General features: G+C 40.8%; 1 protein-coding gene across 11 annotated transcripts in view; it reads left to right on the top strand.

Moving 5' to 3' along the window:
• Nucleotides 1-23,164, top strand: part of ergic1 (endoplasmic reticulum-golgi intermediate compartment 1) — a 135,860-nt gene that overhangs the window by 60,540 nt on the left and 52,156 nt on the right. For all 11 annotated transcript variants that reach the window (XR_006313634.1, XR_006313632.1, XR_006313633.1 and 8 more), the window contains exons 3-7: nucleotides 933-1,005; nucleotides 5,103-5,197; nucleotides 7,778-7,902; nucleotides 14,472-14,576; nucleotides 16,519-16,579. Coding sequence is in view for 4 of the 11 variants with exons in the window: in XM_043703794.1 (XP_043559729.1) it covers nucleotides 933-1,005; nucleotides 5,103-5,197; nucleotides 7,778-7,902; nucleotides 14,472-14,576; nucleotides 16,519-16,579 (459 nt within the window). In the remaining 7 variants the exon portion in view is untranslated. The remainder of the gene's footprint in view (nucleotides 1-932; nucleotides 1,006-5,102; nucleotides 5,198-7,777; nucleotides 7,903-14,471; nucleotides 14,577-16,518; nucleotides 16,580-23,164) is intronic.

Below are 23,164 nucleotides of genomic sequence, written 5' to 3'. Positions count from 1 at the left end.
ATTTGATGTCAGAAACATGAAATGATGTGGGATGTTACTTCTCCAAAACAATCTGTGACACTGCCATTTACTGAGATATTTTTAATCAACCCGGACAGATATGTTCAGACACACTATTTGGAGCAGGTGGACTGGAACCCAGACCTCTGGCATCAGAGCTAGAGACACTACTACTGTGTCATGTGATCCCAATTATCAAGCTGTGACTTGTTTATTGGCTTGTTTAATTCCATCTTTAACGATAACATGAAAATGATTTATTCATAGCACACTATGGATCCACAATTCTTTTGTTATTTGTTATTACATTTGTAAAACACTAACGGCAATTCAATTTTCTGATCAAGATTTTTAAAAATGTTTTTGTTTTCGGCTTTATCTACAGGTGCTTACCTTCACCTAAGTCATCAGTTAATCAGCTTTTGTTGTGTGAATATACCAAAGTACTATGACTCTTTACCACGCTATATAAATGGTGATAAAATTGAAATATGGTCTGGACCAATATAATTCAGAGCTGAAAAATGTGTTGCTGGAAAAGCGCAACAGGTCAGGCAGCATCCAAGGAGAGGTGGAGAGGTCGGGCTGCCTAGGAACCCTCCAACCACAAGGGATGAATGCAGATTTCTCCAGCTTCCTCATTTTCCCCTCCCCCCAACTTATCTCAGTCCCAACCCTCGGACTCAGCACCGCCTTCTTGACCTGCAATCTTCTTCCCGACCTCTCCGCCCCCACGCTCCTTGGATGCTGCCTGACCTGCTGCACTTTTCCAGCAACACATTTTTCAGCTCTGATCTCCAGCATCTGCAGTCCTCACTTTCTACCAATATAATTCAGCAGACTTTCTCACACTTTACATTGACAGCATGTCTTGCACTTTGAGCAAAATGAGTATTGGAGTTTGTGTTTAAGTGCGTTCATTTGTTTTATAGTTTCCATCTGCTGCTGCGTGTTCATGCTGTTCCTTTTCTTATCAGAACTGACTGGCTTCATTGCTACTGAAATGTAAGTACGACAATCTGTCCCTTGACCTCTGTGGTTTCTTTGTGGAAGGTGGTCTTTATGCAAAAAATGTTTTGACTCCAATTTTAAGTTCTATCCCTGATGTGCAAAAGGAAACAGATAACAGACTATGTCACACATTTTACAAAAAGTTCACTTTCTAAAACAGCGCACACTCTTCCCATGTGTTAGCTATGATCATGTTCTAATAATTTTAAAACTGTCCTTAAGCAAATTTGCTACAGCAGAATCACTACACATATCCAAAAGTAAAAAGAGAGAATTACATTGGGAATGCTACAATCCAATAAGACAACAGAGCAACACCAAACATTTGCAGAAAATAAAGAGAAGAGAGATGGAAAAATAATGTCACCACGTTTGTGCTCCTTCCCCAGCACAGATACCATCAACGCAAGCATGATGCAGCTATGTCCTTTGAAAAAGAAATCTCCTGTGTCAGGCTTTGGTGGCGAATTGAAGGATAGCCTGACGTTGGTGATGGGCAAGTTGTTGTAGGGAATCCTGAGGGACAGGATGTACATGAATTTGGAAAGACAAGGACTGATTAGCAATAGTCAACATGACTTTGTGCGTGGGAAATCATGTCTCACAAACTTGATTGAGTTTTTTGAAGAAGTAACAAAGAGTATTGATGAAGGCAAAGCGGTAGATGTGATCTATATGGACTTCAGTAAGGCGTTCAACAAGATTCCCCATGGGAGGCTGATTAGCAAGGTTAGATCTCATGGAATACAGGGAGAACTAGCCATTTGGATACAGAACTGGCTCAAAGGTAGAAGAAAGAGGATGGTGGTGGTGGAGGGTTGTTTTTCAGAGTGGAGGCCTGTGACCAATGGAGTGTCACAAGGATCGGTGCTGGGTCCTCTATTTTTTTTTGTCATTTATATAAATGATTTGGATGTGAGCCTAAGAGGTATAGTTAGTAAGTTTGCAGATGATACCAAAATTGGAGGTGTAGTAGACAGCGAAGAAGGTTACCCCAGATTACGGTGGGATCTTGATCAGATGGGTCAATGGGCTAAGAAGTGGTAAATGGAGTTTAATTTAGATAAATGCGAGGTGCTACATTTTGGGAAAGCAAACCTTAGCAGAACGTATACACTTAATGGTAAGGTCGCAGGGAGTGCTGCTGAGCAAACAGACCTTGGAGTGTATTTTCATAAGTCCTACAGGACATTGGTTAGGCCACTGTTGGAATATTGTGTGTAATTCTGGTTTCCTTCCTATCAGAAATATGTTGTGAAACTTGAAAGGGTTCAGAAAAGATTTACAAGGGTGTTGCCAGGGTTGGAGGATGTGAGCTACAGGGAGAGGCTGAACAGGCTGGGGCTATTTTCCATGGAGCGCCGGAGGCTGAGCGGTGACATTACAGAGGTTTATAAAATCATGGATAGGATAAATAGATAAAGTCTTTTCCTTGGGGTTGGGGAATCCAGAACTAGAGGGCATATGTTTAGGGTGAGGGGGGTGGGGGGAGATATAAAAGAGACCTAATGGGCAACTTTTTCACACAGAGGGCGGTACGTGTATGGAATGAGCTGGCAGAGGAAGTGGCGGAGGCTGGTACAATTGCAACATTTAAAAGGCATTTGGATGAGTATGTGAATAGGAAGGATTTGGAGGGATATTAGCTGGGTGATGACAGGTGGGACTAGATTGGGTTGGGTTATCTGGTCGGCATGGACGGGTTGGACCGAAGAGTCTGCTTTCATGTTGTACATCTCTGACTCTAAATGCAAGTGTTGCTCAATGTGGACTTTTGGGGTCTCTCGAATAGGCATAGATAGGCATTCAGCAATCTTTAAAACCATGCGGTTGCCTCTGCTCTAGAAATCCGCAGGGCAAAAAGATCCCATTTTCTCCCTTTCCTCATGTAGAGGAATTTGAGCCTAAAGGCCACTTGCTGTGGAACAATGGCTCCCCTATAGTGACTTTTATCTCCCAAGCCACGTGGTCACGGATGAGGTAGTGACTGAGAAAACTGGGGATTGATGAGTCAGGGGAAGCCACTTGATACTCTGTGATCTCGACTGACATGGCTGGGTTGATTGCATTCAATTGTTTCAGAAGCTGCATCTGTCAATGCAGGACTCTTCTTCATACGGCCACCATCTTAAAAATGCTACCATAATTAAGCCTCATGGTTAGCTGGCCATACTGTCTCATCCAGGGAAGCCAGCTGAACCACATGCCAATGAAGCAATGACATGGCCACTGGCAGACCTTTGCCAAGAATCAAGATCCCTGGGGTGTGAGTCCCATCAATCGTGAACGAGTCCGAACGAGTCCGAAACCAACAGCTTTTGTTCTTGGCAGCAGTATTGGTGAGGAGGCTGTGGCTGCTGATGGCAGTGCCCTCCCTGGAATCCTAGGACATGTAGAGGGACCAGAGCAAATGTAAAGGTGGAGTGGGTATGGATGGCGTTTACCAGTTGTGGAATGCAGGAAGGGGGGTGTGCAGGGTATTGGTGACTCCTAATGAACAACACCTGCCTGATGAAGGAAGTGGACATTAAACACTGCTTCCTTTGACTACAGGAACCAGCCCTCTGCCCTAAGATGACAAGCTGCTCACTGGCTTGCAGAGTTCTAAAGCTCACCTTGCACGGTGAGCTCAGGTTCTAAAGTGGTCATAAGTTGTCCATCTCAGGGCCTCAGTTGCCTGTGAGGTTTACCATATATCTTCTTGCTCAATGTGATTCTGAAAAGGCAAGGAGATAGTGGTGTGTTGGTAACCTGCCTAATTAAGTATCCTGCCCACTTCCAAGCTCTCATCCTATGGGAGCAAATAATTCAATCCATCAAGTTTAGCAGTTGGGAGCATTTGACTAAACCTCTTAATATGTGACTAAGTATTGTGCTTTTCAAAAGAAAAGTACATAAACTATGAGCCTCACTGGCTGGCCTAGCATTTTTTGTCCTTCCCTTAAATGTCTATTTTAGAGGACAGCTAAAAGTCAAGCACATTGTCTGGAGTCATGTGTAAGCCGGACCAGGTAAGGATAGATCTTTCTCTAAGGGTATTTAGAACAATGACAGCAGTTGCCAGATTAATTCCATATTGAAATTTTAAAAAAAAAATCTGGAATTAAATTTCCCCATCAACCGTGGTGGGATTTGAACCCATGTGTTTGGACATTGGCTGTCTCTGGATTTCGAGACCAGTGACGGTCCAGTACATTATTACCTCTGATTATTGTGCTGCTTAACGTCAGGGGGTATTACTGCAGTGTTCGTGTAGTCCCATTCTGTATCGCTGTTCTCTGAACTGTTAGATGCATGAAATATTTTCAAGCTCATATCCTTCTTACTGCTTATTTAACTGGTATGAACTGGGAATGAAAACAGAGCAGCAGCTGGGGGAGTAGATTATTTCCTCTAATATTTCAAGGACAATTTTTGCTCCTGACTCCACAGTTCGTTCCTCATTTCAGTGTCAATTTTGGAAAAAAAGTCAAGCCCGGCTACTGGGTTTCAGAGTGAGAAGAGATTTTAAAAGTTCTATCTGCATTGAGTGATGGCTGAAATTTTGACAATTCCCATTGAAATGCCAAAGCATGGAGCAAAGGCTAATAGAAATGTCCTTGGTGATCTTTACATTCTTAAGAAAACAGGAAAGCTCTTTAGAAATCTTATTTTGTTCCTCCAACTTAAGATCACAATTTTTAGCAGCTTTACTTTTTAAATGTTTAATTCGCCCCTGCAGGTGAGGAAACAATTTGCCCGGAAGCTATATATCCTTTGTATTGCATGTTATTCACAAATGCCTTGAATATAAATATCAATTTGCTAATTGTTGAGAGATTTTCCCCTTGGAATGTTATCTTGTTATTTTCTCTATTTCATAGTTAGATTTTAGGACCACTTGTTGAAGTCCTTTCAGAGAATTTGTAATTTTAAATTTCACCTCCGAGTCCTCAGTAGCTCCTGTACCACCTTGTCTCCGTCTCTAGTATGCCTCGTTGCTAGGAAAATACTGCATTTCTTTTTATCTTTGGTGACGCTGCCTGGAGCATTTAAAACATTTTCTCATCACCAAATGTTCTCAAAAATGAGCAGTTGCCATTGTATTACAGAGTGAATGAATTGTACGTGGCTGACCCTGACAAAGATAGTGGAGGAAAAATTGAAGTGAATCTAAATATCAGTTTACCTAACCTTTCGTGTGATGGTGAGTAAAAGTCAGCTTACCCTTTTGTTTGTGTCAGAATATGCAAAGCTCAAGGGCCAAATTTTTCTCTTGCCTTCCAATCTGATTTCAAGCCTGTATCACTGTTCCTTATAAGGTTGGTGAAATAGCCCTTTTTAATTTGAGTGTTTCAACCAAGTCTACCTCTTACTGTCGTAGAATATATTTCAGTCTCCTACTTTTAAATGCGAAATAGTTTCTCATTTTATGTATAAAGTCAAAGTACTGTGCATTTTGGGGATCTGAATTTAAAAACAAAGTGCTAGAGAAACTCAGCAAATCTGGCAGCATCTGTGGAGAGAGAAACTGGGTGATATTTCAAGATGGATTTAACATCTCTCTTCATATCTGAAGGGTGCTGGGAAATTTGTTTTTTTTTTAAACAATATTGACAAAGGGTGAGAAGAAGCAAGGACACTGCATTGAGTTCAATGAAGTCAGACCATGAATATTCTCCTCCAATTTGATTACACACCCTTCTCCAATCCATCACGCATCCCATGTCTTAGTTGCAGGAGTTTGGTTTGAGCAGAGCTGACCTAGTTTCTGCTATTATCATCGACAATTTACAACTATTCTTGTATATACTTCCTCTACTACCATTAGCACTTTCTTTGCCTTTTGCTTTGAATACCATCACAATGTCCAACTTCCCCTCTTCCTCATTTGTTAACAGCATAAGGCCATCACTTTCCAGCCCTCATCAGTTTCAAGAGTTATAGTGGACTGAAAATACTTTTTTTTGTTCTCTCCACAAATGCTGCCTGACCTGAATTTCTCCACCACTTTCTGTTGTTACTTTAAAGTTGTGGCTTGGTTCAGTTTCTGCAACTGATAAACCCATTTCTCAGTTCACTCATTCAATTTTGTAGTTAAAATAAACTTGAAACATGAGCTTCCCTGGCTGCACCTAGCTCCCTAATATCCTGTTTCAAGTGAAAGCCAGATCAACTCCTCTTGGCACTCATCGTGCATTTTTACAAAACACTGTCAGTGTTTGTTAGAAAATAAATCCAGATTTATAACATTGCCTGACCCTTTTTCCAAGGTTGGTGCAGTGAGAAGTGTCCTTCAATTCTCTATTGTGTCCATGTACTACACATCATTTGTGCACGTGCGGTATTGTGCTTCCAAAGGTAGCTCGGGTTTTGGTAAATGTTTAAAAAAAACACACACACACATCGTGCTGTGTCAAGCATCATCTTGGGGTTAAAGTGCTGTTAGGGCAGCTGCTAGGAACCAGTGGCAGAAAGAAAGGATGATGTGCCCAACTTGGATTCAGCTTTTCTTATCTAGTTTTTGATAAATGGTTAGTATGTCCTTTGAGTCAGCATTTATCCTCTGTATTATTTCTGCAAAAAGGCCCCAAATTGCAAGAGTCATAACATTATTAATCCCACTAGACACGGAGTTAACATAAACCCTCAATGGAAAATGCCTTATTTCTCACTGTTAGTTAGAATCCTTCATGCAGGCAAAGCTGGTTGCGAATGACATCAGTGCTTGTCATGACAGTCAGAACTACATCAGTGTTTATTGGCTGGAGACATGTGATATTGCCACAAAATTATCTTCTAACCATGCGGATATCAAAGCTTGTAAGTACATGCAATGTGGTTCCTGCACTGCCTGACTCGTTATCCAAAATTTATCTTAATTTGCACATATGCACAGAGGAACTTGTGCAATGTTGTGGTCTCTTCCTGGTTTGTCATGATATCATTCTTTGTAGTATTTGTAGGGGTGCAATGATGAGGTTTAGAAATTGATTATGTAAATTGTTCCAGGGAGACTAGTAGATGTCAAATATATCTAATAGCCTTCAAAATGTTGTAACCAGACGGATAACATAATATTCTGGAACTGAGGACGGGATTAGGAGTTGCATGCATCTAAGTCTCCTTAGGATATATTTTGAACTTCAGTGTTCACATTCTCAAAAAAAAAAGTAATCCCACGGCTGGAAAATGGCTCTTTTGTGCAAATAATTGCCTTTGCGAGTCATTGGTAAGATCTTTGGGTCAAATTGCAAAATTGGATTCTCAAAACAATCAGTCAACAATAGTCAGCCTACCACAGGCCTGAATTCAGTCTTGGTTTTGAGAACAAACAAAGAACAATACAGCATAAAAACAGGCCCTTCGGCCGTGTAAGCTTGCACTGACACATTTTGCCCTTCCATACCAAAACTGTCTTCACTTACAGGATCCATGTCACTCTGTTCCCTTCCTATTTGTGTATTTGTCCAGGAGCTGCATGAATGCTGCTATTGTTTTTGCTTCCACGACCTGCTCTGGCAGCACATTCCAGGCACTCCTCACTCTTTGTGTGAAAAACTTGCCCTGCGCATCTCTTTTAAATCTCTCTCTAATTAAATGCTGGTTATTTTAGGACCAGTTGAGTACTTACTTTTAATCAACCAAAAGCAGATTTCAGAATTTCAAGTAGACAAATTGGTCAAAGCTGTTTTGAATTGTTTTAGAGTTTTCTTTTTTAAGTTTTTTTAAAAAGTCTTTTTAACAGCTTGCAATGTCTACTTATATGAAAACCTTATTTTTTCAGTTGTTGGATTAGACATCCAAGATGAAATGGGAAGACATGAAGTTGGCCATATTGATAACTCCATGAAACTTCCTCTAAATAATGGCCAAGGCTGTAGGTTTGAGGGACAGTTCAGCATTAATAAAGTAAGTTTGACATCAAGACATCTTTTATATAAAAATAACATCTGAAAGGCTTTTGTGTATGTTTAAGAAATTTAATGTTCATATCTCAATGTTATCTTGAATGATGCAACAAAGGAAAAACAAGAACTTGTGACAAATGGTGATTTTCTGTATCTGGTATAGTAGTTAAATAATGTTACAAATGCTTCAGGAGCTTTGCTAGAGGATGGGAGGGGGAGAGTGTGTGTTAATTCTTTACTTTTTCCATGAGCTTTGCAACCATACTATAAATCAATGGCAAAACCAGAAGAATACGTTCAGGAATTAGAAGCCTGATTAGATCATAGACAAAACCACTTATGTTTGAGTTACCCATGAGCTTTTTTGCTAGTTCAAGATTAAATTTGCCTGGATCAGGCTCTGTAAATAACTGGCCTGATCCCCAGATTGACCTTACGAGATTCCTCTGAGAGAACTGGTTCGGGAAGAGTTCTGAGTCAGGTTCACTGGACCCGAAAGGTTCACTCTGATTTCTCTCCAGCAATTTCTGTTTTTGTTTCTGATTTCCAAGTTCTGTTGTTTTTATTTGGTTTAGAAAGACTTTTGAGCTCAAAGCATGAGGCGATGTGTTTTTTCAAAGGTTTCCCAAAAACTTAATTTACAATAAGACTGACTTGTGTAAACTAAACTATTTAATGGCTCACTCGCATTATTTTATGCAGTATTTGTTCATTACAAATCTAGTTGTTCACTAGCAGAAGCTAGGGCGTACCTTAAAAATAATTATTTCTGGTGATAAGCCAATGTTTCAGCTGTATTAATAATACTGCCCAGGTTAGCGCACCTAAATACATCAAGCAATACTTTTGATGAAAGGAGACTCCCAAATCCCACAGTGGTTAGCACTGCTGCCTCACAGTGCCAGGGACCCGGGTTCAATTCCCACCTCTGGCAACTGTCTGTGTGGAGTTTGCACATTCTCCCCGTGTCTGCGTGGGTTTCCTCTGGGTGCTCTCTTTCCTCCCACAGTCCAAAGATGTGCAGATTAGGTGATTGGCCATGCTAAATTGTCCGCAGTGTTAGGTGAAGGGGTAAATGTAGGGTAATGGGTCTGGGTGGGTTGCTCTTCGGAGGGTTGGTGTGGACTTGTTGGGCCAAAGGGCCTGTTTCCACACTGGAAGTAATCTAATCTAATTACCTTGGCTCACAGAGATTGTAAGTTGTTATCACGCAAATTAGTTTGGGTGGAAACTTTGAATTAAATTGTATTTGAACTAAACATGTTTTGATTCTAGTTTCACGATTGCTTCCCAAATGGGATCTCACTCCCAGAGTGTATTACCAAATTTCATCTTTAAGAAAGATCAGCAAAGTTCATGTGGATGGTTCAGATGTTTTTGTTTTATTTAAGAGAGGGAGCAAGGATGGGAGGTTTGTTCAGTTTAATACATGATCCCAAATTGTTCTGGAAGCAAAATATTTGCAATGTAATCAAAAATAAACTATGGATCCTGCTAAAAGACTTTCTAAATTATTAGATTTTACTAAGTTTGTAGGAAATAATAAAATTGTTTGAGATTGCCAAAAAAAAGGATTGATTAGATCCTGTAGTTAGGAAAAATAAAAGTAACCAAAGGGCTTCATAATTTTTTTTTAAAAGGTTATTTCCAAATAAAATCATGGTTTCAATAGCTCCCTTTGACCAACCTTATATCATTCTTCCATTTGGTGGAATGATGATTTCGTTGGGAAGAATGTACACCTAGCTTTGTTTACTTCAGGGCCAAATAATAAATTCATAACCCAGACAATACAAGATGTTACACTAAAGTAAAGGCTGTATACGAGCTGTACAGTCTTTTTCAGCAGAATGACATTTTGTATATTCTTTCAGAAAGAGATAGACTTACAAATATACTTACAAATTTGACTCATCAATAATGAATCAACATTCTTTTGTTTTGTCGTACCTTACTTACAAACGCTGTTTCAGCTACAGCTCCACCACAGAGTATATTTATTTTTTTGTACAGCCCTTGTGACTGGCATCGCTTTTGTTGTGTATATTTAGTCATATGGTAGGAATCCTATTCTTTGTCTTGATTAAGTCAGTGAAGTTCAAGGTAAAGGTGATGTAATCTTCAGGTAACAATGAGTGATTCCAAAATAGCTTACTGTTTGGGAGTGGCAATTACTGACTCATCACTGATTTTTATGATGATAAGCCTCCATAAGTGATATGAGCTGGTAAGTACAGATCTGAAACTGGAAGACAAGACCATAAGATGTAGGAGTAGAAGTAGGTAATTTAACCTACTCTGCCATTCAGGAACATCATGGCGATCTAATAACCCTCAACTCCACTTTCCTGCTTGTTTTTCTATAAACCTGATTCTTTTATTTAATTTTAAAATTGTCTCTCTCTGTATGGAATATACTTACCATGAATATACTTACGAAGTACAATGAGTCTCTCAACAGCAGTCTGTAGTAAAGAATTCCATAGATATGCAACCTTCAGAGAAATTCTTCCTCAACTGGGTCTTAAATGTGTGACCTCATATTCTGCGATGATGTGCTGTGGTCCTAGACTCTCCCACAAGGGGAAATAACCTTTCTGCCTCTACTCTCTCTCATGTCCTCCAGGAGTCTTGAATGTTTCAACAAGGTTGTCTCTTATTCTTCTCTTTTTCCAATGAGAACAGACCTAATCCACACAACCTGTCCTCAAAAGACAGTGTCTCCATACCTGATATAAGCCTAGTGAACTTTCTCTGAATTTCTCCAATGCAAGTATATTTCTCCTTAATGAATGGGCCTAAACCGTTCACATTATTCCAGCTGGTGGTCTGATTAGTTTCGTGTAAAGTTTTAGAAAAACCTTCAAACTTTTATACTCCATTCCCTTTGAAATAAAGGCCTACATTCCATTTACCTTACCTGTTACCTGCCGAACGTGGATACTAGCTTTTCACGCACCAGGACTCCCAAATCCTCTGTTCTACAGCTGTCGGCAGTCTTTCTGTATTCAATTAACATGAAGTTCCTTTATTTTTCCTGCCAAAGTGCAGAATCTCATGTTTCCTCTGTGTGTTCCATCTGCCATGTCTTTTGCCCACTCACTTAACCTCTGCAAACTCTGTCAACCCTGCCACTTGCCTTTCCACCTATGTTTGTGCCATCTGCAAGCTTAGCTATAGTATATTCACTTTCCTTATCCAAGTCAGTAATATATATTGTAAATAATTGTGGCCTTAGCACTGATTCTTGTGGCTCACCATTTAAAGGTTGCCAACCTGTCGTAATTGTACCAGCCTCCACCACTTCCTCTGGCGGCTCATTCCAAACACACACCACCCTCTACATAGAAAAAGTTGCCTCTTAGGTCCCTTTTAAATTTTTCCCATCTAATCCTAAACCTATGCCCTCTAGTTCTGGACTCCCCCATCCCAGGGAAAAGGCTTTGCCTATTTATCCTATCCATGCCCCTCATGATTTTGTAAACCCCTCTATAAGGTCACCCCTCAGCCTCTGATGCTACACGGAAAACAGTCCCAGCCTGTTCAGCCTCTCTCTATAGCTCAAACCCTTCAAACCTGGCAACATCTTTCTAAATCTTTCCTGAACCCTTTCAAGTTTCATAACATTCTTCCAATAGGAGGGAGACCAGAATTGTGCACACTATTCCAAAAGTGGCCTAACCAATGTCCTATACAGCCACAACGTGACTTCCCAACGCATATACTCCATGCTCTGACCAATAAAGGAAAGCATACCAATGCCTTCTTCTGTATCCTAACTACCTGCGACTCCACTTTTAAGGAACTATGAACCTGCACTCCAAGGTCTCTTTGTTCAGGAACACTCCCCAGGACCTTATCATTAAGTGTATATGTCCTGCTCTGATTTGCCTTTCCAAAATGCGGCACCTCACACTTATCTAAAGAAAACTGCATCTGCCACTCCTCAGCCCATTGGCCCATCTGGTCAAGATCCCATTGTACCCTGAGGTATCCACCTTCGCTGTCCACTACACCTCCAATTTTGGTGTCATCTGGAACTTACTAACTATACATCCTATGTTTACATCCAAATCATTTATGTAAATGACGAAAAACAGTGGATCCAGCACCGATCCTTGTGGCACACTGCTGGTCATAGGCCTCCAGTCTGAAACGCAACCCTCCACCACCACCATCTGTCTTCTACCTTTGAGCCAGTTCTGTATCCAAATGGCTAGTTCTCCCTGTATTCCATGAGATCTAACCTTGCTAACCAGTCTCTCATTGGAAATCTTGTTGAATGTCTTACTGAAGTTCTTAGTCCATTGTTCCCTTGTATTAGCCTTCACCTTCCGAGGAAAAAGGCTCTCACTGTCCACCCTATCTAATCCTCTGATTTATCTTATACATCTTGATTAAGTCGCCTCTCAATCATCTTCTCTCCAATGAAAACAGCCTCAGTTCCCTCAGCCTTTTCTCGTAAGACCTTCCTTCCATACCAAGCAGCATTCTAGTAAGTCTCCTCTGAACCCTTTTCAATGCTTCCACATCCTTCCTATAATGAGGTGATCAAAACTGTACGCAGTACTCCAGGTACGGCCTTACCATTGTCTTGTACAGCTGAAGCATGACCTCATAGCTCCAAAGCCCAATCCCCCTACCAATAAATGCCAACACACCATATGCATGCCGCCTTAACAGCCCTATCAACCTGGGTGGCAACTTTCAGGGATTTATGCACCTGGACACCAAGATCTCTTTGTTCATCCACACTTACTTCTTGCAAAGTGAACTACCTCACACCTTTCTGCATTAAACTCCATGTGCAATTTCTCAGTCCAGCTCTGCATATTATCTATGTCCCTCTGTAATCCACAACGTCCTTTTGCATTATACACAACTGTGTCTACCTTAGTGTCACCTGCAAAGTTACTAACCAATCCTTCTACGCCCACATCCAGATCCATTATAAAAATGGCAAACAGCAGTCGCCCCAAACCAATCCTTGCAGCACACCATTGGTAACTGAGCTCCATCTGTGTTCTTTCAGTCAGCCAATTTCTGATCCAAACTGCTAAATCGCCTTCAGTCCCGAAACACTCTATTTTGTGTTTCTAACAGCATTTTTGATTTATGCTTTTACTTAATTTTATTTTGAATATTAATATATTAATGATAAATTTCAATGAAAGTTGAAACATACTGTGTACTCTTTTTTGATTTAAAATGATTTAGTTTGATTAAAAGTTGTCTGAAGTAGAACAGCCCAGGTTTTGTGTTAATGATGATGGTAGGGCCAACAGTGTTCACTGATATTATCAGGTAATTCTGTGCTTGTACAAGTTGGAGTTTAGAATGAGAGGCAACTTTATTGAAACACAGGATTCTAAGGGGACTTGACGTGGTAGATGCAGCAATGCTTCCCCGTCTGGGAAAGTCTAAGTCCAGAGGCCTTCAGAATAAGACTTGCATATTTAAACAGAGATTTCTTCTCTGAGGATAGTGAATCTGTGGAATTCTTTGGCACTGAGGACTGTTGAGGCTAGCTCATGGGAATATATTAAAGGTTGTGATAGAAATCTTTAATCAGTAAGAGAATGAAATGTTACAGGGAAAAGGCAAATAAGTGGAGTTGAGGATTGTCAAATCAGCCATGACCTCATTGTGTGTGGAACAGATTTAATGGGCTGAATGGCTACTACTGTTTCTACATCATACGATGTTTGGTTTTCTGATGTCTGCATACATGCTTGGACATATGGAAGTTGTTTTTGGGGATAACTTGGTCTCTATCGAGTGCATTGTAGGAATTTTTGCTGTTTGATTTGCACTGTAACATAGGACTTAGGAGCAGAAGTAGGCCATTTGTCCTTTGAGGCAAACGTGAGGACTGCAGATGCTGGAAACCAGAGTTTAGATCAGAGTGGTGCTGGAAAACCACAGAAGGTCAGGCAGCATCTGAGGAACAGGAACATTCGGCCTTTGAGCCTAGTCCACCATTCAATCCAATCATGGCTGATCTAGTTGTGGACTCAGCTCTACCTTCTTGACTGCACCCTACAACTTTTGACTCTCATGTCTATCAAAAATCTAACACTGTCTTGACTTAATTTAAAAAACCCAGTCTCAGCTGTGTTCTGGGGAAGATGAGCAATGCATAAGTTTTGGGCGACTTGCTCAGTCGCTGTAACTAAGATGTTAGGGCTCGTGTGCATTCAGGAGCAAATAATTCTTTAATTGACAAGTATTTTCAGAGAGTCTGTCTGATTTTTGAAAATTTAATTTTATGTTGGAGTTTCATTCTTCAGAGGTTAATGAATGTTGAAGCTATAACATATCAAAATAATCTATCGTTCTGTCTGTTATGAACAGCTGTCTGATATTTCAGTGGCAAGTGCTGTTTCTTTGGTGCTAGCCATGAAATCTGAGCCAAAACCTTGGATTTAAATATGACATTTTCTACTCTCCACTCCATTCTTGTGTTAAGCATTCTGTATTTCTGTCCAATTATTTATTTTCATTTGGGCATTAGGTGGAAGTCGAGGGTTAATTTGTACTTGGCTAAGCCAATAAATATGTCTTTAATAGGTTCCAGGCAATTTCCATGTATCCACACACAGTGCCACCGCACAACCAGATAATCCAGACATGACTCATGTGATTAACAAGCTGACATTTGGTGAAATAATAGAGGTGAGTAATTCTTCTCCCTTCAAATCAATGCAATTCTCAAAGCCTGATTAAAACCCTGCCCAATGAGAGTGTTCCTCTTTCATCATATTTAATTGTCAGTATAAATGATGTTTAGTAGCTCTTGATTTTTTTTTAAAGTCTGAAACTCAGATGTCTGGTTTTGTAATATTTCAGCACTCGTACTTTGCTGGTAGATGATAAATTTGAATCATTTGTGTATCTTTTCTCAAGGCAGTTATTATGATCAGATTCCTGTCGTTCAATCTGAACAACTTGCTTGTTTATAACTTATCAAATTGGACATGTTAGGCTTCTTAATATGAATAAGTCAGCCACCTTGATTTATAACTTTTTAAACTTCCTATGATATATTTTTCTCAACATTGTTTTTGTACCTCAATTCTTCACAGACCTTTGTTTCGCTTTAAATTATTCTGGCTGAAATAAAATGATCTCGGACAGGAACAAACTACATAGTAAAATTACTGTAACTGCCATTTTGTCTGTTCAATATTTCTCCTCTGCATCGAGTTAAATACTGTGTCATGTTTTAATACTTCAGACATTGCTGGTGGATATTGTTGGGGAGAAAGTGAGGTCTGCAGATGCTGGAGATCAGAGCTGGAAATGTGTTGCTGGAAAAGCGCAGCAGGTCAGGCAGCATCCAGGGAACAGGAGAATCGACGTTTTGGTTCCTGAAGAAGGGCTTATGCCCGAAACGTCAATTTTCCTGTTCCCTGGATGCTGCCTGACCTGCTGCGCTTTTCCAGCAACACATTTCCAGTGGTGGATATTGTTCCCTGTGGTGGATGTAATCCATTTATGTGCAAGGTGTTACAATTTGGAAGAAATTACAAGGAACGTAATTTAAAGTTGTTAAACCAGAAAGGAGCGAAATGGAAGGAGCTGTGCCATTAATTGTAACATAATTAGTGGGGAAGCCTGATCCTTGAGTCTATTTCTGGAGCAGAGTCTGAACCCTGGTTCAGATTCTTTCCTCCAAGTCCAGTGATGGGGAAAGTTCAAGCTCCAAACCAACAAGGGATGGTGAACGGAGCAAAGTGGGGAGGGAAGGAGAGAACAGTTCAGCCCTATCTGATACTCAGAGTGTTCAGAAGATATTTGTTTCTCTCTTTGACTCCCTCAACCTTGCTGTAGTTGCTCCATATACTGAAGCCTAGAAAGTTTGACCAGTCCCGCAAATGAACCTAGTTGGACACAGAGAACCCTTAAATCTGAGGCTTTCCGTTTTCCCAAATTTCAAATGCCAACTGGCCTCCTCGAATGGATTGGCCCTCTGCCCTTCACCCCACCTCAGTAACATCTGGAAGTTGGCAGATTGGAGCTGACTTCTTGCTGTGCTTGGAATAATTGTCCACTTAAGACTCCTACTCTCAACCAAATCCTACCACTCTTCCATATGAACCATCCCTCCCCATGGCTCCCCTCACCCTCACTATATGCCTGTGAGCAGCATGGAGACTTAGTGGTTAGCACTTCGGCCTCGCAGCACCAGGCACCACACAGATAGTCACCCATTCTCCCTCTGTCTACATGGGTTTCCTCCAGGTGCTCTGATTTCCTCCCACAGTCCAAAGATGTATAGATTAGATAGATTGGCTGTGCTAAATTGCCCCTAGTGTTCAGGGATGTGCAGGTTAGATGGATTAGCTGTAGGAAATGCAGCATTACTGGGATGGGTTGGGTCTGAGTAAGCTGCTCTTTGGTGTGTTGGTACAGTGGCCTGCTTTGACACTGTAGGAATTCTATTGTTCTGTTCCATGATATTTGCAGTCTGTTATAATGACTTGATTAAAGGAGAATAATATCCTGTGCACTGTCAGTTACTCAAGATAAATATGATGTTATATTAAACGTGAAGAAATGATTTCTGAAGCCAAGCCTAAATTATTTGAAAGTTACTCTTGTTTAATTTCTTTAGGTTAGAAATGTTCAAGGTGCTTTTAATGCCTTAGCTGGAACAGATAAACTTAGTTCAAATGGTAAGTACCCTCCATGATTTGACTTTTACAGATTCTGTTTAAATGTTTGATTATCACTTTTATTTTATACATTTTATTGAATGGAAACTATGATAAGGAAATTACATTTAAAAGAATAATGGGGTTGTGGTCTTGTTTACAAGGCAATTTGAAATATAATTGAAATGTGAGTTTTGAATTGTATGGAAAGTTCAGTTGAGGTCCCTTGCTCCTATAAACAGTGCTGCGTGCCTGTCATTCGTTAAAAGAGGCTGGAAATCAGGATTAAAAATTGTCGAGAAACTATTCCTCTGTTCCAGGCCAGTCAATAGGTTTGCTGTTTCCTTATAGCACCTAATTTTATTCTGGAAAGACAACTGAAAGTAGCCAACTGCCCACTAGAGGAGAGAATATTGAAACAAAACCTGCAAATACCTGTACATTTTTGATTCCATCAAATATAAAATCCAGCCATTACTGACAAGTGATAACTGGATGAACAATATTCTAAACAGGCTGGTTAGCTGTGTTATCATTTGTATTTAAAATAGTTGCTGGTTCCGTATTTAACAAGAATAAGAACTGATGTCTCAGGTCACATTTGGCAAACTTTCTTTCTAAGAGGAGATGTACTTGGGAAGAATAGAATCATTACTAGCTGTTGTCTTAGAAAATGGCAGCAGACGTTTTGAATTGAAATTATTGAGGAGAGTATTAAGTCTGGAAGTCTGTAAAGTGCCTAAGTGATAGATGTGGTATTGTTCCTCATCCTTGTGTTGAGCTTCATTGGAACTGTGTTGAACGCTAATGCCAGAGAGGTTAAAGAATGAATGTCGCAGACAAAATGAGTGATGACCAGAACACTGAGTTGACACTGTAGATTGGGTGGATTTGTTCTGTACAGCGATTTCCCTCATCTGGATTGGATCTCGCCTTTTCAGAGGAGGCCACATTGTAAACAGCAAATGAAGGATACTACATTGACAGAAGTGCAAGTAAATTGCTCTTTCATTTGGAATGAATGTTGGTGCCTGGTAGAGGAAAGAAATAAGAGGTATTCCATCTCGAAATATGGAAAGGGGTATTGGTGGTATTAAGGAATGGCTTGGGGTGTGGTGAGCAAACTATCTGTTTAGAATACTGAATAGGTGGAAGGGGTAGATGTGTTTTTTTTTAGTGCGATCATTTAAAAGTAGCAGAAGTGATGGGGAAAGATCCATTGAATGTGAAGTTTGGCAGATGGAAAGTGTGGATAAAGGGATCCCTGACATTCTCAGAGAGAGAAGAGATGTGCTTTGAGGAGAAATGTGATAAATGCAATGGATGTATACACTGGCAGGCACTGTTAACCATTGTGTTTGAGGGTGAAGGACTTAAGTTGTGGGATGGGGAAAATTCTCAATTGAGGTTAAAAAAAAATGAGATGCACTGTTTTGAATCATTAAAATCTGTAGATTGTGGAAAGAAGCCTTTTGGCCCATTGAGTCTTCACACCGGCCCTCTGAAGAACATTGAATCCAGACCCAGCTGCCCCATCCTATCCCCGTTATCATATATTTACCATGGACACAATGGGGCAATTTAGCATGGCCAATCAGCCTAGTCTGCACATCTTTGCACTGTGGGAGGAAACTGGAGCACCTGGAGAAAACACACGCAGACATGGGGAGAATGTGCAAACTCCACACAGACATTCAGTGGAAATGACCCCAGGTTCACTGAACCATCATGTGCCCAGGAAAGTGACGATACCAGAGCAGATGAGGCAGATGGAGAAAATGGGAGAATGGCATGGAGTGATTTATCGAAAATGAGGTAGGAGGGAGTACATTCAACGTAGCTGTGGAGGTTATTTGGCTAATACACCTTTATATTGGTTGATCGTCTGTCACCCAGAAATAGTGACAGAGACATCAAGGAAGGGAAGGGAAAAGTCAGAGTTGGACCATGTGAATATAATGGTAGGTTGGAAATTGAAATCAAAGGGCTGCAATTTTCCCATTTTAGGATGAGAGCAGGATATTATTGTGATCCAGTTGTGAGTGTACTGGAAAAAGAGCCTGAGTTGGTCTGGACCAAAGATGCTCCATGTGTCACTCAAACCAGCATGCAGACTTAGTACCAAAATGCATTCACAAGGCTGCCACTTTTTACTTGGACAAAGTGGGAAGTATCATCGGAGAAGTTGTCCACTATGACCATAGGAATTGGGAGCAGAAGGTAAATCATTCAGTTCCCTGAATCTGCTGCACTATTCAGTAAGATCATGGCTGATCTGTTCGTGTTTTTGAATTCCACATTGCCATCTATATCTGTCTAACCCCTGTCTAACCAGAATCTATACACATCTGTCTTAAAAATATTTAATGGTTCTGCCTCCACTGCCTTCTGAGGCAGAGTTTGAAACTCATGCATCCACCTGAGAGAAAACATTTCTCCTAATCTCTGTCAGCAAAGGGCAATACATCATTTTAAAGCAGTGCCCCTAGTTCTCATCCACAAAAGGAAGGATCCTTTCCACATCTGCCTTGTCAAGACCATTCAGGATAATCAAACAAGTCCCCCTTCACTCTTGTAAATTCCAGTGGGGGGAAAAAACATAGTCTGTCCAACCTAAGAGCCATCTCTCCACTCATTCCAGGTGTCAGTCTAGTAAACCAGCTTAGCCAGAGGAGGGATGGGGACTGGGTGGACCTCTGTTCAAGGAAGAATTGCAGAATTCTTGCGCTGACCCAGTGGGATGATCATGGTGAAAAAGCAGTGATTATGCCCTGGAGGCTGCTATTATGGTGGAGTACACTGGAAGAGTCTTGGATATTGGCTAGAATTAACTGGACAGGAGGAATATGATAGCTATAATAGGAAGAAATCAGTTTGATCTCAGGCTTTAATGTTATTTCTCTTCTCACAGATGCCATCGGACTTGCTGAGGATATATGTATATATACTGAGCCATTTTCTATTTTGATCCCAGCCTGGCCGTTCTGAAATGGCTGCATTTAATTAAGGCTGTCTATATTTATGAATGCTTTCAGATGGTTGCACCTGCCTGTAAACACTGTCGATTGAATACAGTCATCTCTACAAATATCTCAGTTTATTTTTGTCTCATTTTAATCCTTTTCAATTCCTCCTTTTTCCTCTGCACCTCTCCCATCCTTTAAACAGATCCCGAGGCTTACATCTATCCTCACCATTCTTTTTCATAGAAGATTCTTGCACGAGCCACAGACTTCTCTGTGTTAGCAAAAAGAACACATGACTTGTTTTTACTTTTAAGACTATGGTAAGGAAGAATTATTTTTCTCTAAGAGGACTGTGAGGCTTTGGAGCTCTCTTTCTCAGAGATTCGTGGAAGCTGGGTCAGAGCTATATAATCTTGTTCATCAAGAATCTATCAGGGGTAGGTAGGAATGTGCAATAATCATAGTTGAGGCCACAATTGGGTCAGCTATGATATTATCAACTGCCAGAGTAGGCCTGAGGGGTTGAAAAGCCTATTCGTATTCCTAATTCCTATAAGCTGACAGTGAACTTGTTTCCCACAGGTAGAAACAGAACGTTAGCATTCTTTTCCCCCTCCTGGTATGAGTTGTTCAGTTTCCCGAAGGTAGCACGTTCAAACCATGCACTTCTCCAATTTCACCTGACAGCCAGTTTGTGTAAATCAAATTGTGATTTAATAGACTTGAACAGTCTAGTTGGACCAGAAATTAAGCCATCTGTGCAGGTATTTCAAATATTTTGTTGACGGTCCCACTGGCTGATTAACAAGTTGCAGGGTATGGTTAGTTTGAGATGATGAAAATCTGCCAAATGTGGCTGGCTGGCCCACATTGTCCATAGCTGTCGTGATACTGCACATACGGCTACAAGTCTGCTGACGACACCACCGTAGAAGGACAGATATCTAACAACAGCAAAATACAGAAGGGAGATTGAGGGTTTGGTGAAATGGTGCAATGGGAACAAACTCTCTCTCAACGTCGGCAAAACTGAAGAACTGATCTTTGACTTTATTAATAAAGGAAGAGAACATCCCAATCTACATCAACGGAACTGAGGTCGAGAGGGTGGAGAGTGTCAAGTTCCGAGAAGAGATGATAACTGTCAACCTGTCCTGGACTTCCCATGAGGATGCAATGGTCAAGAATGCACAACAATGCCTCTTCTTCCTCAGGCGGCTCAGGAAATTTGCCACATCCATAAAGAATCTCATCAACTTCCACAGATGCACAATTGAAAGCACACTGTCCGGGTACATAACGGCCTGGTATGGCAACTGCACTGCCCAGGACAATAGGAAACAACAGCGGGTGGTGTGCGCAGCCCAGGCCATCATGGAACCTAACCTTCCATCCATGGTCTCCATTTACACGGCTTCATGCCATAGCAAGGCTGCCAATATCATCGAAGACACTTCGCACCCTGATAATGATCTCCTATAGCCTCTTCTGTTAGACTCCAGATACAGAAGCCTGAACATACGCACCAGTAGGTTCAAGAAACCGCTTCTTCTTGGCCGTTATTAAGCCATTGAATGGACTCTCTAGCCTCAAATAATGCTGATCTTGCTGAAGTTGATCCCTCTAGTATGGCCTGTGCAATGCTACCTGTATGCCTCCATCTAAATCTTTCGTTCTGTACATCCTTGCTTACTGTGATGTACCTATACTGTTCGTAAAGATAGCTTTTCACTGTAATTCTGTATGCATGACAATAAATAAATCAAACAGTCAGTATACTGTTGTTGAATAGTTCATGCCACTAGGCTACTAAATACAGATATTCAAAATTGTATTTTCAATGAATTAGCATGTTGACCTGTGTCCTAATTGAGAGAGTCGTGATTCAGTTTTCCAAATAGTTTTATGCACAAACAATTGAAGATGAAGTCTGCTGATTGGTTACACCAATAATGACATAATGATCAATCTGGGAGTCACTCATACTATTTCGATGAAATGACATTGACTGTTTGGGTGTGACAGTCACAAGAAGGTAAACTAAGAAAATAGACTATTACCTGTGCACTTAAATCGTATTTTGTTATTTTCACAAAACTGAAAGATTTGTTGGAATGTCATGTGCTAATGATGATCATATACTTGGAGATTGCTACTCCTCATCTCTTGAACAAACAACTCAAACTCTTAATTACCTTTTTAAATAATAAGTTGCAAAACCCAAAATAAGGGCCACAATTTGATTCACGTCTGGAATCAGAGGTTTAGTTAATTGTTGTTGCACTATGAATAGCTTGTATATTATCTACATATAATGATTTAAACTATAGAAAAATGGGAATAGAAGTCGGCAATTGAGCCTGTTGAGTCTGACCTATTTAACATGATCATGGTTGATTGAACACTTCAATGTCTTATTGACCCCATTCCCATAACCCTGAACACCACTGGTAATTAGAAATCTATCAATCCCTATCTTAAACATACTCAAAGATTGAGCCTCCACATCCCAATGTGGTAGAGAATTCCAAAGGTTGGGAACCCTCTGAGTAAATTAATTTCTCCCCATCTCCAATCTAAGGGGCATGGCCCTTTTTAAAAAAAAAAATTACGTCTCTTGGTTTTGAATCCCCGCACCAGGAGAAATGTCTTACTTGCATCTTCCCTTTTACCCAGTTTGAGTATTTTGTAATTTTCAATGCGATCACCGGTCGTTCTTCAAAATTTGAGGGATTATGGCCCAGTTTGAATCTAATCTCTCTTCAGAAGACAGTCCTGCCATCCTGGGAACAAGACTGGGTGAGAACCTTGTTAGAACATAGAAGAACATAGAAGAATACAGCGCAGTACAGGCCCTTTGGCCCTCGATGTTGCGCCGATCCAAGCCCACCTAACCTATACTAACCCACTATCCTCCATATACCTATCCAATGCCCGCTTAAATGCCCATAAAGAGGGAGAGTCCACCACTGCTACTGGCAGGGCATTCCATGAACTTACGACTCGCTGAGTGAAGAACCTACCCCTAACTTCAGTCCTATATCTACCCCCCCTTAATTTAAAGCTATGCCCCCTTGTAATACCCGACTCCATACGCGGGAAAACGGTTCACACTGTCAACCCTATCTAACCCCCTAATCATCTTGTACACCTCAATCAAGTCACCCCTAAACCTTCTTTTCTCTAATGAAAACAGCCCCAAGTGTCTCAGTCTATCCTCATACGATCTTCCTTCCATACCAGGCAACATCCTGGTAAACCTCCTCTGCACCCGTTCCAGTGCCTCCACATCCTTCCTATAGTATGGCGACCAAAACTGCACACAATACTCCAGATGCAGCCGCACCAGAGTCTTATACAACTGCATCATGACCTCAGGACTCCGGAACTCAATTCCTCTAACAATAAAAGCCAGTACGCCATATGCCTTCCTCACCGCACTATTTACCTGGGTGGCAACTTTCAGAGATCTGTGTACATAGACACCAAGATCCCTCTGCTCATCCACACTACCAAGTATCCGACCATTAGCCCAGTACCCCATCTTTTTGTTATTCTTCCCAAAGTGAATCACCTCACACTTACCTACATTGAACTCCATTTGCCACCTTTCTGCCCAGCTCTGCAGCTTATCTATATC

This window comes from Chiloscyllium plagiosum, chromosome 14 (genome assembly GCF_004010195.1).
Source record: "Chiloscyllium plagiosum isolate BGI_BamShark_2017 chromosome 14, ASM401019v2, whole genome shotgun sequence".
NCBI lineage: Eukaryota > Metazoa > Chordata > Chondrichthyes > Orectolobiformes > Hemiscylliidae > Chiloscyllium > Chiloscyllium plagiosum.
Note: the sequence above shows the minus strand (reverse complement) of the source record. Positions and strands in the feature narration are given on the sequence as shown.